Source organism: Nelumbo nucifera, chromosome 6, assembly GCF_055504915.1.
Source record: "Nelumbo nucifera cultivar China Antique chromosome 6, China Antique-T2T, whole genome shotgun sequence".
Classification (NCBI taxonomy): Eukaryota; Viridiplantae; Streptophyta; class Magnoliopsida; order Proteales; family Nelumbonaceae; genus Nelumbo; species Nelumbo nucifera.
The window spans coordinates 7,308,394-7,325,151 of record NC_142654.1 but is presented as its reverse complement, the minus strand read 5'-3'; the positions used below and the strand labels follow the sequence as shown (position 1 = coordinate 7,325,151).

At 37.7% G+C, this 16,758-nt stretch overlaps 2 protein-coding genes across 5 annotated transcripts in view; both read right to left on the bottom strand.

Moving 5' to 3' along the window:
* Window positions 1-55: 55 nt before the first annotated feature.
* Window positions 56-5,010, bottom strand: LOC104604520 (D-tagatose-1,6-bisphosphate aldolase subunit). Of its 3 annotated transcripts, none has more exons than XM_088889270.1 (5): window positions 4,700-5,010; window positions 2,295-2,395; window positions 1,697-1,810; window positions 1,511-1,612; window positions 56-460 (listed from the first exon to the last, which is right to left on the bottom strand). In XM_088889270.1, exons 1-5 carry the CDS (start codon window positions 4,941-4,943, stop codon window positions 290-292), a joined length of 732 nt encoding a protein of 243 aa, XP_088745396.1. In that variant the 5' UTR covers window positions 4,944-5,010; the 3' UTR covers window positions 56-289. The 3 variants fall into 3 exon arrangements, with proteins under 3 accessions (XP_088745396.1, XP_010267200.1, XP_088745397.1); XM_010268898.3 differs by having other exon boundaries at window positions 1,697-1,813; window positions 4,700-5,008; XM_088889271.1 differs by lacking the exon at window positions 2,295-2,395 and having other exon boundaries at window positions 1,697-1,813; window positions 4,700-4,838.
* A 5,259-nt stretch (window positions 5,011-10,269) lies between these two features.
* The window catches only part of LOC104604519 (lactoylglutathione lyase family protein / glyoxalase I family protein), a 29,285-nt gene continuing 22,796 nt past the window's right edge, over window positions 10,270-16,758 (bottom strand). For both annotated transcript variants that reach the window (XM_010268897.2, XM_010268896.3), the window contains exons 8-9: window positions 11,571-11,692; window positions 10,270-10,534 (exon numbers count right to left, since the gene is read on the bottom strand). In XM_010268897.2, the coding sequence (XP_010267199.1) occupies window positions 11,592-11,692 (101 nt within the window). In that variant the 3' untranslated portion in view covers window positions 10,270-10,534; window positions 11,571-11,591. The remainder of the gene's footprint in view (window positions 10,535-11,570; window positions 11,693-16,758) is intronic.

The window sequence follows — 16,758 nt, the reverse complement described above, 5'->3', positions numbered from 1 at the left end:
TAAAAAAGGGGTTTAATCACATTTTCATGGGCAAAACAGTCAAATTAATAAATGAACCAAATGGTTAATGAGATATGCACATTGCCTTGTCAAAGAAAAATATGGACGTGAACGATAAGTCTATATATATAGTAACTACTACTACTACACGGCACCATTCCAGTGCCAGTTTGGTTAAGCACCAATACGGAATACCATAAACAATTTCCGTTATTATACAATAACAAGTCAACAAATTATGTACAGAATACACATTGATGGAAGGAGGTTGGGGAAGACATGGATTATTTTACAAGAAGTCCCACTGCCAATATATCTTCTCAACGATCCCTCCACCACTCCGGACAGCAAGGTGCAGTGTCTCTGATGCAGGAGGAACTCCCCATAGAAGTGGCACAGCAACTGTCATGGTTAGCTTTTCATGCAGGCCTCCCTTGCTTGCCTTCTCTGCCGCTACAACCTGACAAAGGATTTATATAAATCAATTCTGAGAAGTGAACTTCCATTTAGGATTAGTTATCAACAAACAATAATGGCCTAATTGGGTGTTCAGAACTTAACTGGAATGAAATTATTTCCTTTTGGAATTCCATTGCATTCAGTATTGAAATGTAGCAATTTACCATTGTCACCCGTTCACTCGGAATTTAGATATCTTTTTTTTTTATTTTTCTTAACAATTGGAAATGAAACCATCTTAGAAGATTTCATTGTAGGTTCAAAGGCCATGAAACACTGATTTCATGTCACATGGCATACAATCGTTATGGTAGGGAGAATCAGATTTCACTGCCGAATCAAGGATTATGGTACATTGGATTCTAATATCTCAACACCATAAAAAGAGAATGCAATCTTCTTGGAGGAAAATATGATGGTCTCACTCATATCACAAAATGGATTTGCCAGTAATTTCCGAGAAATATTTCTGGACCAAAATACTTGTTTCACAGGTGCTCTATTGATGTGTGCGGCAATTATTAGAATGTTATGAAGCAAACAAATTTTATTACATGATATCAATATAATCCAATCAATACCAAATTCTTGGATTGACAAACCTTGGAGACCTCCAAGCTCTTACTGTGCTATCTAGTTAACAATCAAATAAAATGCCATTACCAAACGTTGGTCCCGGTTATCTGGGGTCTTGGGAGGGTTAGACTGGATACGGTCCTAATCTTTGTCATTTTTTACACAAAGTGACCACTCTCAGACTTGAACCTGCATTCTCACACTTGCTAGCCTGAGATTTTACCATCACACCAAGTAATGGCCCCTATCTAGTTAACCATGAAACGCTTGTCAAAATTGTCATCAGATGCCTCAGTATTTTCTTCTTGATGTCTAACTACAGATCCAAGCAAGCATTCCACTTTATTGTACAGTTCTAATTAATAATCAAATTAATTTTGGGTAAACCGTGCTTATTAATTACTAAATAAATAAAGATTTAAGCTAACATGAAAAGTTAAAGTAGTTCCACAGCTCATTGGCAGAAAGACCATACCTCTCCACCATGCTCCAAAACAGTGTCTTCAACAACATCACTTAGCATCTCAATTGAACGGCAAAATCCAAAGATACAGAGTCTTCTGCCCATATCAAGTCCCTGAAATAGAAGAATAAGATACAAATAAAAATAAATAAATAAAAGATCTCATAACAGATAATTAGAAATAAACTTGTTACATACATTTGTTGCCGCAATATCAAAGAGTGCACCAAGACATAGCCCTTGATTTGGATCCATGTAATCACTCTCTTGAAATCGCTGAAATCTTTGAGAAGCCTTTGATCTCCCTTGTTTCTTCTGCACAATAAAGATGCAGGTATCTTTGAGAAGAAATTTAGGGAAATTGAAATAATAACAAAGGAAGATGCAAAACAAAGGAGGACCGAAATAGCCAAACAAAAAAAGGGAAAGAAAAAGAAGGTAAGAACTGAAACTGAGAAATGAGATAGGATATGACTTTAAATTAAAAAAAAATGATATTTCAGGAGAACTTTGGAAGGCAAAATATGATACTATCATGTGCATAGGGAACTTGAATGTACGTCAACCATTGATGAAGCAAATAGGGGGAAGAAACTTATGATCCATTGAAACAGGAAAATCTTGCTAACAAGTAATGAAATAGAAATTAATGGCAATATGTATCATAGATTCTTTGAGTCCAGTTACATTTTGCAAGCGCCATCCCATTTGCCAAAGCCTTAAAACTTTTTCTTATAGAAAAAGGAAGAAATGATGCTCACTAGTATCTCACAAGTGGAAGTAAAGATGAACATACATCTGAAGAAGAGATACGGCGAGGAACCATGGAACCCCCTATTTGAATCAATCCATCAGCGGTAAAAAGTGTAATTCTGTCCTCAGGCACCCATTCAATAGCTGTAGACCCCAGCACAATTGCCACCAGTTATACAGATTAGCAAAAAAAAGTTATCAAAAAAAGAAATAGAAGGCATTGGTAATATCTAGAAGACCATCTTTTCATGTTATTAGAATACCCACCCAGACAAAATTCAGATTATGTACCTGGACACCAGAAAATGGCTGTATGGAGTCCAGGACTCCAATTTTAAGCGTAGATAGTATATCCATTATAGCAGAGAAATACATTTAGGGTAGTGCTGCAACTTGGGTTGGGCCACCCTGAACCCAACCTGAAAATACGGGGTTGGGTTGGGTTGAAGATTGGGTTAAAAGTTGGAAAATGTGAACCTGATATTGAGTTGGATTACTTGGGCAGGGTTTGACCATAATACCAGAAACACACGATACTGGGAAAACTTGTAACCAATGAACCGGTATCAAAGAAAATGGTAATCAATCAGGTGGTACTTATCAAAATTCACAGGGGGTTTTGATTGCTCAAAGCCCTTCCACTACCATGTCTTTCTGGCAGCATAGATTTTCCCACTTGGTCAACCCAACCAATGAACCCAATGTATTCCGGTTGTGTTATGACTTCCCAAGGATAATTTTGCTCATCCAATTTAGTAGCACAATTACTGATTCTCCTAAATATCTTTGCCCATCAGGAAAATCATCATCGTCATCATCCACACATTATCCCGACTATATGGGGTTGGCTACATGAATCCTGTTTCACCAACCTATTCTATTTAAATCCATATCCACTGTTAAACAATTAGTGCTTAAATCATTTCGTACTACTTCCAACCATGTCCTTTTTGGTCTACCCTTAGCCCTTCTAGCCCCTTCAACTTGTAGCAAATCACTTATTCTAACCGGTGCTGTTGATGGTCTTCTATGCACATGAGCAAACCATCATAGTCTACTTTCTCTCATCTTATCACCTATTGGGGCTACTCCTAAGTTCCTATAGATGACTTCATTCCTGATCCTATCCTTTTTGTTTTACTAAATATTTATTAGTAAAACAGTTGGCCTTTATGGTGTATAACTGTGATTTAACATATAAATTTTCAACAATTTCAGCAAACAAGAAAAGAATGTGAAGACCTCCACGTACATGGACATTGAGGGGCTTAACTAGTCTCTAAATACAGTTTAGTGCAATAGATGAATTCAGGTATTTAGAATCAATACAACACTAAGTTTGTTTTATTTCAATATTCTTTAACTTTAAGGTCAGGTTATAACATTCAAATATTTTTTTCCCAAGAACCGTTAATGAAATGAAATAACCAAAATGATCATAAAAACTGGTTTAACCAAGATAAAGTATGGATGCATTCTTGGAATTTGTACGAAGATTATAAATGGAATCTAGGATGAAATAATGAAAAAGCAATATTTTAGTCAACTAAAATACTACATAAACAGAAGGGAAAAAACAATAACCTTCTGCTTAAGAACCCAAATGCATCCGTGCAGGGCATGGTGATTGCAATCCAGGTTTCATTGGTTAAATTCAAAAGGGAAAAAACAATACGCCGTATCCGAGTATTTCACAATGCTATTTTCTTGGAACTGCTATGTTTCTGTTAAAAAAAAAAATCTGCTTTCCCCAGCTTCTTTTGTTTCAATCGTTCGAGAACTTCTTTTCTTCTCTTTCATAACAGAACAGAAGAAATTGAATAACTCAATAACATCAATGAAATGGCAACAAATAAGAGAAGAGTATCTCATAGGGCATTCACGCATTAAGTAATAAATACCAAATTCTAATGTTTCGGAAAAACAAGAAACTGCAACAATGCAAAAGGAAACTGCTAACTTCTAAAAGAATTCCTACAAATCATGACAAAAATTGAAATTGAATGCGGATATTCTGAGGGCGGTGCATTTAGATTAAAAAAAAAAAATCGGTAAAGGAACTCCCCACTGCGCATAATCATATTTAAAAAAAAAAGAAAAAGTCTCCGACCCTCATCTTGAATCATAATAAGGACACTCAAAACTTCTCTCTTTCCTTGCTTACACTTCTGCGATCAGTGTCTCATAATTTCCTCTTATTCCCAAAGCACGGCTCAGCAACATCTAAAATAAAGGATATGCTCAACGATAAAAAAAAGGCAATATAGAGAAATAAAACACATAAGGCTTATATCCGGCTTCAATAATAAAATCAAAACCATTAAAACTTCAAATTTTATCATTCGCCGCTCGAATTCAAGCGATCGAGTCAAAAAGAATTCAAAATCACGAAAACGAAATGGGAAGGACCGAAGGAGAAAGAGAAAAGCGATGCAACCGACGACTCACCGCCATTTCCATCGCGATTTGGAGAGTCCCAGGGGTATAAACCGAAGGAATCGTCACCCAGGAAATCGCCGGCATTGAGATCTTTGGCACCGACTCGGACTAGACGAGAAGATTGCCGATGAACCAAGGAGAATTTGGCGAGAGAAGAGAAAGACAAGTTCACGGGCGCGGGTGTTTCTCTGGAGCCAGAGAAGATCGAAAAAGAAGGGAAGGTGGAAAAACAAAGAGCAGAGGACTCCGCCATGAGAAAAGTAGAGGAATCCCAATACACTTTCAGGAAGCAGGAAGGAAGAAAGGAGGAAAACTCAGAAAAGTAAAAAAACAGAAATCCCGCGCCACATGTTAGGTTAAGATCCCAACGTGGAAGCCGGACCCACAAAATTAATTTTTAGCAATTATTCCAAGAAAACGGTCTCTTAACCACTAGATTGGAATCTTGGGTCCATCGATGCTTGGGTAATGTATCCATTGCTTTCTGTAGATTCTGATCAGATGACCACAACCAAGTTGTATTTTTTATTGAAAAAAAGAGCGGCCGAGGATTGAAGATTTGAAGCAACCGAACAAAACTGCCACTCAAAACAAACGCAGTTGTGGTCCGGCGTCCCTAACCAGTCGTGGTCAACGATCTGATAACCACAAACTCAAACCTTGGGGCTTGGACGGACTGTTGGGACCTGGTTCGTTGGTCGTCGCGGCAGGCCGTTGGATAACAGCTGAAGTGGCTGAACTGAATTATTTATAAGTCTTCTAGTGAGTAGTAATCTATCTAACATGTAACATCCACTAAAACAAAAAGTAAATAAGCAATTCAGTTCAGCTGTTCTGTTATCAAATGGCTCTTAATGCAATGCATCTTTAGAAAATTTCGACCATCTAACGCAAAGATAATCGATAAGGCTCGATTTGGAAGGAGTACAAATGCAAATTTATAACGTACAAAACCGTGTATTTGTATTATTTTGTATGTATTTACAATTTACATTTGTACTCCTTCCAAACTGAGCCTAACTAAATACAACATAAATCTTGCTCCTATTTTAAAAGAAAAAATAAATGAAAAAAACTTTTATTTTCTATACAAAAACGCATTCATACCAAAAACCCACAAAACCAATCTGAAATGTAAATTCACTTTCATTCTACATTTACACCTTTCTTGATAAATCTAATGCTCAATTTGGAAGGAGTACAAATACAAATATATACTGTGCAAATACATACAAAATAATACAAAATACAAGGTTTTGCACACTACATATTTGTATTTGTACTCCTTTCAAACTAAGCCTAATGGTTTGTTAGTTTCTTGGATTTTGACATAAAGGAAAGTTGATTAATGGGATTTTGGTTTCTATTGACCAAGAAACCCATGTTCTTTTTCTATATTTATGTGAGATCTACTGAAAATTTATTTTCCTAAATCACTTACTCCTAGGTGGGTAAGTAACTTTGCCACCTTAGAGGAAAGTTGTTTTACACTCGGATGAAACAAAATTATCCCTTTTAATAATGTTTTTTAAAGCTAAAATAGTCATTATCTTATTTAGATGGGAAATAAAATTATGTTTGATTACGTGGGTGTTTATTGGAAAAACACCACCATTAAGCATTGGAAATTATTGTGCACAGAACCATTGTTTGGTTTCAATGTTTAACAAATAAACATTAAAAAACATAAACGCTAGGATTTATTTGCATATAACATTGGGAAAACCTCAAATTCTGGTTTCTCCTAATGCCCCAACATTTATTGAAACAAAATGCTTACCTAGAGCATTGTAAGCTAAGGTGGAAGATAGTTTTATGGGGTACTTAAAACACTCATAAAACAATCAACCAAACAACAAAAACAATGAACACTTACGTTTTTTCAATTAAATATTTATTTAAGAAACACTCCATCTATAAACATCAATGCAATCAAACACATATTTAAAAAAAATGAATAGCTGCACTTACCTAATAAATAGAAAATGATAAATAACTTTATCCAAGGTTTAAAATATTGTATCAGCTCGGCCAATACAATCTAAAATGGTTTCCCTTGTTCAATTAATCTATATTTAATACCGAATCTCTCTCATTAATGTATTTTATTACTTATCTATTTAAGCCTAACTTCTTCATTAATTAGTTAATTACTCTTATATTTAAGGCAAATTTAAATTTAAATTTTAGCACTCTCTCTCTCATTAATTTCGTTTTGTTAGTGTAAAAACTACAAATATTAACAATAGCAAGACTTCAACCTTGGTCACCAAATTTTAATACACATAATTTCACCACTAAACAAATCCAATTTGTTTGGTGTAATTACATGCATTTTTAGTTTTAAGTCAATTGTTTTTCTTTTCTTAGTGGTGTTTATTAATAAATGCTGAAATTAATTATTAACATTTATATATTAATAAATATTAAGATAATTATATCGGTTATTTGAAAATTGATGTATATACATTCACATTTTAGTTTTTTTTTTGTTTTTTTTCACATTCTAGTTATTCCATCATTTTTCAACGGCTACTAATTATGTATCAATATGTCACATTTTATATAAAAGTTAAATTATGATTTTTTACATTTAAATGATTTATTTACAATCATATAAAACTTGTAAGCATTGTTAATAATATATTTTTTATGATTTTTTTGAATTTCTTAACATATTTATGCGTATCTTGATTTTTCGTCTGTATCCATGCATATCCAAAACATATCCCGATACATCTCTTAAAATTATCTTTCCGATACACCTTGCGTTTCTGATACTTTAAACCTTGACTTTATCATTGTATAATTTCCAGCAATTAGTACCATTGTAAGAGAATGCTATAATAGCTTGAAAGAATGTTGCAGACCTTCGATGCACAATTGCACATGAGAGACTTGGTACCCATTGGTGAGCCTCGGTCCCTAAGTTGAGCGAAGTTACCCACAATGCACAAAGTACACTCTCGTGAAGCCACAACAAATTATTTACTTGGGCTATGTTTGGTTTGAAGGAAAAGATAGGGAAAGGAAGGGAAATGTAGGGAAACCTTTACAAACCTTGTATAGGTTCCATACCTTTCCCTACATTTTCCTTCAAACCAAACACAACCTTACCTTTTATGAGTTCGACTATAGACTGTGATACCAGAAAATATATGATGTTAAAAATAGGTCTTTAAGATCTCCTAATCTCGCTACTGGTGTGGGCTTATACCTGGTTGGATGGGACTTTCTAATTGAGTTGATTCTATGGGAAAAAAGAGTTGCCTTAAATTAAAGCTCTTGATTTGCCTGCCCTTATTATCCTCATTCGCCCGTGAAGGTGGGTATTGATCGTCATAGATCATAAACTTGTAGACACGGGCTACATGTTCCTTGTGCAATATCTAGCACATGTCCTTGAATCATCCTAGGGATTTGAACCTTAATCACCTTAGGAATATTTTAAAATCTTTCATTTGGTTCTCAATAGGGATTCCTCCCCTTGAGGAAGGAATTCAAGCATTCTGATCGTCTCAGCCTTTGCCTCTTAGACCACTCTTAGGGCCTGTTCATTTGCTCTGAAGTTTGACATTTGAAAGTGCAATAATTACATTAAGAGGTATATTGGTATTAGTGAACTTTTCTTTCATTTGAACTCTGAATGCAAAGAATGTTGTTCTGAATTTTGAAAATTATCAAAGATTCATTCTGATCCCATGTATGAGAGTTTTGTTTGTCTTTTTGGAGGTATTATTGGAAAACAAAAAGTTGTATGATTACACTTCAAGAAATAAGAGATAAGAGGAAACGAATAACCATTTTTCTCTTAAAGTTAAAAGATTCCTCTTAAGAGATAAAAGTTGAGAGGAAACGAACATGCCCTTACCACCACCTTCCATTTACCATTGTATTTCCATCCATATATTTAAGGCAGTGCACCATACCCTTAATATATAGCTTCTAATTTCTTTGGAGTAATATATGATATTAGTACTTTATTAGTAATTAGGGGTGCAACTTGGGCGGGCCCAGCTAGAGGTGTCAATTGGACTAGATTTGGTCCAATCCGGTCCAGCCCAATGTGAGTCCATTACAAATGGACCTGGTCCAATCCAGTCCAATGAATATTTTGGACCAGTCCAGAGACTGTCCAATCTGTTCAAATTTCTGTTAATTTAGACTGATTTCAACTAAAACCTGGTCCATTGACACCTATGTTCTTATCTTCAATGTACCAAATATTGGCTCAATCCAATATAAATTCATTATGGATGGACCTGGTCCAATCCAATATGTCATATTGGTCCATCCAATCCGTCCAAATTCAATATATCTTATTGATCCGTCCAATCCATCCAAATGAATTTTGATTTGGACAAAATCCAACCCAAAACCGGTCCATTGACACCCCTAGGCCTAGCCTAAGACCGAACCGGCCCAACCCAAAATTTTACAAGAACTGGGCTTAGATTTTCAATCCTTGGGCTGGGCTCAGGCCCAAGAAGTCGAGTTTTTTTTATTTTTTAGGCCAAGCTCGGGCCTAACCCTTAGGTATCCCAAACCGACCCGAGCCCGGCCCAATTATATACATTTATACATATATGTGTATATATATATATATATATATATATATATATATATATAAATGTTGCATCCATATTTGCATATATATACATACATATTTGTATATATAACACTTGTATAAATATTTTGCATACAGATTTACATACATATGTATATATATTTACATAAATACATTTATATATCTATACTTTTAGAGTGGGTTCATTGACCAACCCGAGCCCAACCCGATTGCATCAAATTACAAGGCAGACTGGGCTCGGGTTGAGAAAATCGGGCTTCACCTCAAGCTCAGGCCGGGCTCGGGCCTTAAGCCCAAACTTTAGAGCCGGGCCTGGGTTGACCATAAACCCGGCCCAACCCGCCCGACTTGCACCCCTATTAGTAAAAGACTATGATAATAAAATAGAAACTGTATAATTAAAGCATGTCAAAAATAGCACCTAAACGTTCATCCTTTTCCCAAAATTTCAAGTTTCCAACATCTTGGAAGTTAATGTGACTTGACCAAACTCTGATGTCTGAATTGGGCCGACCAATTTTAGACCCTCCTGATCCTGGTTAACCATGACTCTACCCAGTGATTACCCAGGTTGAGACATGGTTTTCAAACCATGGTTCAATTCATAAGAGTACGATTAGCATTCTTCACCTGCATATTATTACTTTCTTTCTTTTTCTAGAAAACGCCAAAAAAAAGAAAGAAATTATCAATATCCTATGAGAAACTCATGAATGCAAGGCTCCATATGTTCCTCCGTTATCCAACTGCTATTAGTCTGTTTGGTACTACAGTCAAATGATCTTCGAAGCTAGGCCTGCTTGGTTGTGTTTGTGCCTATCTCTGGCCTGTCTGGCCCGACGAGCACTTCTATAAAACATTAGTGCGAGCAAGCTGTTTGGACAAATTTTTCCAGCAAACAGCAGGAGTGGACAATGGCACAAGGTCCCTAGTGATCAACCGGAAACCAGACCATAGATCTCTGGCTTTGGTTGCATAAATAATCGCCGAATTTTGAACATGTGGCTCTTTATATTTTGTCCCTTTGCAACCCCAAGGGGTTCTGTAACAATATGGGTTGATCTAGACAGAAACCGAAAGAAAATTTGCACAAAACGGTTATAGCAGTTTCATCACAATCCTGATAAAAAGGACCACAATTCTACAGCAAATGAGAAAAAGTGAGGGGTGAGGAGAAAGAAAACGAAAGAACTTCATCCATGAAAGCAACAGACAGTGACATCCAGCAGATGGTAAAGAACTCCACTCCTCATTTCCTGCAGTGATGAGACCAGCATATTTCAATTCTGAGAAGACCTTTTTTTTAAGATAAAAATGAAGAAAATTTGCTAAGAAAAAAAGAGGATTCGATTCTGAGATACAGTTATGGCCTTCAAGTACCTTTTAGCTTTCCCACAGCCTAGGTCAAAGTTAAGACCATGGTTTTAGATTGTGCAAGGTCAGTCTTGCATTGGTTCATCACTCCCAATTCCCAAAGAATTTCAACACCCACTGAACAGTCTGAATAAATGACTACAGGGGTGTTCATCAATATGTGATTTTGTTTATCAATTTCAAAAGAAGACTACTGTCTTCATCAGAAAAATAGCATTATCTTTTCTGATGTTTGCAGTTTTTTTTATGTTTTGAAAAAATAAAATCATACATATTGGTGAAAACTAGCCAAATCATCCTGCTTAAGAAGCCTCTGACAGCCTCCACGGGAAACACTACCTTTGGGTCAATCCAGCGTGTAGTCACCATGTACATACCAGACATGTTGAACACCTAGGAGCTTGTCAAGGGAAAAATTTGTATCTTGGCTGTGCGTTTGGTTGCAGTGCAAATTTCATTGTATTGATGCAAAACTATGGTAATGCAAATGATTTGGGTGCAAATTCTGATTTTGTTTCAAATTTTACCTTATTTTGTTTTATTACAGTATGAACGATGCAAAAAAAGACCTAATAAGTAAAACCCAAAACAAAATTAAACCAGAGACAGCGTTTGCATTCTTCTCATTTGCACTCCTATGCATTATATAGTGCAAATAAAATTGCACTGCAACCAAAGGCAGCATTATAAGCTACCATATTAAAATACCAATGTGATTATGTGATGCTATGCCATCTAAGTTTTTTTTTTCTGATAAATTTATGCCATCTAGGTTTTACTACACAAGCTTTTAGTACTAGCTTTTAATCCACAAGATTGGACCTCATTCTGAACTTGTAACTGATATTTTCAGGTTTAACATAAAAGAGAAACCAAATTCCAAGAAAAAAAAAAAGGAAAGAAGCTATGAATGTCTACCTTGGTGATCATGGTATTTTCTCAAGCAGCAGTAGAAGTTACAGTCCCAATGGTTTTGAGGTCAAAGATTTCAATCCAATAGCCATCAGGATCCTTGATGAATGCAATTCCTTTCATCTTTCCTGCAACCACCTCAGCAATTTTAGGTCATGCAAATCCATCTGAAGAGCAAGTAATAGCAATTTGTGTGGCACACAGGGGAGAGAGAAAGAGAGAGAGAGAGAGAGAGAGAGTACAAAAGAATTCATTGTACCTGTAAAGCAGGTACAAAGAAAGAGGATGAATCACATTAACACAGCTTCCAAGGACCTAACTTTTGCATTCTATGCAGTGTTGCATAAAACCCAGGGAAGGGGGATCCAAAGTAACCATGCAGGATAGATGGATGAGCCAATCAAAAAGAAACAATACCATGATATCGTTTCTCTTTGTATTCCATAAGAAAATTTAACCAGGAGAATTGCAAAACATTGAGAACAGCAAATGTTGTTCAGATTTAACTACAAGAACTGACTTAGGGATTTAACATATCTTCAGAAGTCTGAAAACAAAAATGAAATTAAGGTAAAAGAAGGAATTTGAGAACACTCTCTTTATACGTGAACAAAAAGAAGCTAAAATGAAACTTAAGGAAATTATGGCAAAAGAACATAATAAGGAATAGGAAGAGCATTCAGAAATCAGGATGAAAAACTTCAACTGATTTACTTGGACCTTATAGGAGCTGAGCTCCTATCACTCCAAGGAATGCAGTTCAGATTCTCACCCAAATACTCATTTAGTTTTAGGGATACTACCAAGGGGTGATAGAGTGGATGCACATTTTTCTTTGGAGGCAGGGGTCCATGGATTAAAGTCATTTTGAATAGAGGCAAAGTGCTTAGCCTGTTGAAGATTCTTTGGGAAGAGATGGAGCAAATAGGGCTTGAATTGGCTTCATTATATCAGGATGCCTTCTCTTTGAAGGGCACTAGTGAGCTATGTTACATGGACATGGAAAAGACATAGCTTGGGCAGGGTGTTTGACACAGAATTTACACTAAAAATTGAAGTGTCCAACACAAACATGGTACCCATTTTTTAAGCATCCATACAATACAAATAGACAGTTACAAAAGTTTCTGGTTGGCTGTTGTACTTATTATTCTTTTCTCCTAGCAGTAAAGATACTATATCGCCCCATGGCCAGTCAATAGAGCAGCCCCACATTTCGCCCACCAATACATTCTAAAACCTACAACTTCCCCATAGCAGAAAGTCCACTATTTTTTTATTCATTATCAACCCCTTTCATAGTAATGCATCTGCCACGGATATGGAGATCCACGAACTCACCTGAAAATACAGTTCAGCCTTGACACCACCCATCTAGCCTCTCTAATATGATGTCATAGGATCAAACATCCATCTGCTTCCTTCATTAAACCAATTGCCACTTGGGAGTGCCCTTCCATTTCCAATAACCAGCAACACAGAGATAAAGCCGATCAGCCTGATCTCAGTCCAGACAGTAAGGATCTCAGCCATCACTAATATCCTCCATTCCTATAGGCACAAGGCAAACCAAAAATAGTATCCCATTCATGGTTTTCAATAGCACCTCCTACTCCAATCCAGATGGCCCTGGATTGCCTAGAGTGCAACCATCAATTTTTTTTTTTCAAACAGGGATGATATGGCGGTTGGCATAGCTGAACTGGCCTTACACCAAATGCAGTAGATGACACAATAGTTCCCCAATAGAAGTTTTTAAATATGTCGCTCATAAACAAAAAGGAAAAAAAAAAAAAGAAAAATTATGAAAAAAGGAGGTATTGCATGTAGAATATCCTTCTCAAACTACTGAATCATCATATGGACCCAAGTCTATGCATATCAGATTCCCTAATCCCAAATCAGACCTTTGTCATAATTCAAGAACTCTTAAACAATGTGTAGGTATATGTTGCTCACCATGACTGCAATGACAATGAAGGCACTAAACCAATACTGCAAAGACACCCGCGATGAGTTCACAACTCCTCACGAACTTGCGATGAGCTCAAAGCCGTCACAGATTTGCAATGAGCTCAAAGCCATCGCAGACCTGCGATGAGCTCAAAGCCACCACAGACCTGCAATGAGCTCAACGCTACAGCATACCAACAACAGATTCAAGGTTACCACAGACTTGCGATGAGCTCAAAGCCATTGCAGGTTGGCGACGAATGAAAGAATAACGGTTAGCCAAAAAACGCTCGCGGCAGAACATCTAACAGGATTAAGTTGGACATGTTAAGACCGGTCTTGACATCATCCGTGCCATGTCAGCCCAGGAGACCCGCAAAAAGAAGTAGCACACGTATTATGAGAATCCTCAGACAAAAGGAAACTTCATTCTGGAGAGATCTCGTAAGACACGTGGCAAACCCCTAGCAGTGTCCCCCTGACAACTGACAATGAATCAAAGACTCCCTTTCCAAATGGGAATCAAACTCTTTTGGCTCCTTCCTTTTGGGACCTCGGGATCTCTCCCTATAAAAGGAGGCGTGAATCATAACGAACACAAGACTCTGTCGATAGAAACCCTTAGCCTACCCTTGTTCCCAGCCTTCCTTCGTCCTCCAAGGAGACCACCACTCCTAGCCTTACCACAGCACTCACACAGTGAATATTAGAGAACTGCACAACACAACATGAAACCAATCATCCTTATTTGTAATATGTTGGTGCAGTAGAAGATCAAGACTGTAATCAGTCTTGAATCCTAATAGGTTTTAGGTTTGCAAAACAGAAAAAAAGTGAGAGAAAGGAGAGAGAATAGAAGAGAAACAAGAGAACACAAGTTGTTGAAAGGAGGGACAGATTCTAAACTGATTTGCTGCCGCCACTCTCTTAATATTTATAGGTTATGTTTAGTACATAATGGAAAAGACACATCTGCCCTTAGTACTTACATAATAAATAAAGTAAATAAAAGCTGAAATAAATAACAACTGAATTAACAAACTGACTCAAACTGACACTACTATAACTGAAACAAATAACTACACTGTTGTCCTACGAACACAGTGGGGACCACTGCAGTGGGGCCCACATCAGTGTTCTCTACACTCCCCCTCAAGTTGGGAATAGATATCTATCATTCCCAACTTGGACAGGTCTGTCTCTAACTTCTTCCTTGGTACAGCCTTGGTGAGGGTATCCACGAGCTGCATATTAGATGTGATGTACGGAAGACACACTTCTTGTGATGTGACCCTTTCTCGCACAAAATGTCGATCAACTTCGATATGTTTAGTTCTGTCATGCTGCACTGGGTTGTGGGCTATATTAATAGCTGCTTGATTATCACAATACAACATTAAGGGCTTTTCATAGTCAATACCCAACTCTTCAAGTAGTGACATCAGCCATAAGATTTCAGCCACTCCATTAGCCATTGACCTGTATTCCGCTTCAGCACTGGAGCGGGAAACAACACTCTGATTCTTACTCCTCCAAGAGACAAGGTTACCTCCCACCAAGGCACAATATACAGAGGTAGACCTTCTGTCATCAACACTTCCAGCCCAATCGGCATCTGTATAGACTTCCACCCTCATGTGATTATTGTTCTTGAGCAATATACCTCTACCCGGGCATCTCTTCAAGTATGCTAATATTCTCTCTGCCGCAAGAAGATGAGAAGTTCTAGGGGAGTGCATGTACTGGCTAACAACACTAACTGCATAGCTGATATCTGGCCGAGTGAGGCAAAGATATAGAAGCTTTCCAACCAACCGTTGGAACAAAACTTTGTCTTCAAGAGGCTCCCCACCCTTTGCACTAATCTTGTGATTTTGTTCGATGGGTGTATCAGCCGGATTAACACCCAACTTTCCAGTTTCCGCCAACAGATCTAGAACATATTTTCTCTGAAAGATAAAAATCCCCAGCTTGGATCTAGCAACTTCAATACCCAAAAAGTACCGTAGTGCACCAAGATCTTTCACCTCAAACTCTTGATGAACGAGTTGTTTGAGGGACTCAATCTCATGACTGCCATTTCCTGTCACCACAATATCATCAACATATACTGCTAGTAGTGTCAGAGAGGACTCCACCCTCTTGATGAATAGTATATGATCTGACTGGGCCTGTACATAACCAAAATTTCCAAGGGCTAATCTGAACCTATCAAACCAGGCTCTAGGTGACTGTTTCAAACCATACAATGCCTTGTTCAGTCGGCAAATCTTCTTACCTGTCTCTGTATCATAGAATCCAGGAGGCAACTGCATGTAAACCTCTTCTTGTAAGTCTCCATTCAGAAAAGCATTTTTAACATCCATCTAAAACAGGGGCCAAGAATGATTTGCTGCAAGGGATAACAGAACTCGAATGGTGGTCATCTTGACTACTGGGGCAAAGGTCTCCAAGTAGTCTATACCATAAGTCTGAGTGAACCCCTTTGCAACCAGTCGGGCTTTGTACCTTTCAATAGAGCCATCAGCATTATGCTTCACAGTGAACACCCATCTGCATCCCACCGGTTTCTTTCCTTTTGGTGGGTCAACCAGTGCCCAAGTATTATTCTTCAACAGGGCATCCATTTCAACTTGCATTGCATTTTTCCATTCTGGAACTGATAAGGCTTCTTGCACTGTTCTTGGAATAGGGACATCGGCAATGGAAGTGAGATAGGACCGGTAAGATGGTGACAGACGATCATAGGATAAGAACTATGAGATGCTGTGAGCTGTAGAAGTGATGCAATGTCGTTTCCCTTTGCGAATGGCAATAGGGAGATCAAGGTCATCCACAGGAGGGGAAGTGGCAACAGTGAGAGGTATCTCAGTAGGCTCTGGATCTGGAGCCGCAGAAGGAACTGGAGCTGGCCGGGACTGCCGAGGACTAGGATCAACCTGCCTGCATCGCCTGTGATAGACTCTCAACTCCGGCTCCCTCTGACCACCCTCACCACTACAACCTTCATTACCCAGTGGAATAGGTAAAGGAACAGCCCCACTTCCACTCTCACTGCTCAGCCCCACTCTCACTGCTCTCCCCCTGAGGAGAAACCCTAGGATAATAGGGTGTCTCCTCAAAGAAGGTGACATCCATGGAGACAAAACGTTTCCCTGAAACCGGATCATAACAGCAATAACCCTTTTGAGTTTGTGCATAACCAAGGAAAATGCATTTGGAGGCCTTAGGTTCAAACTTG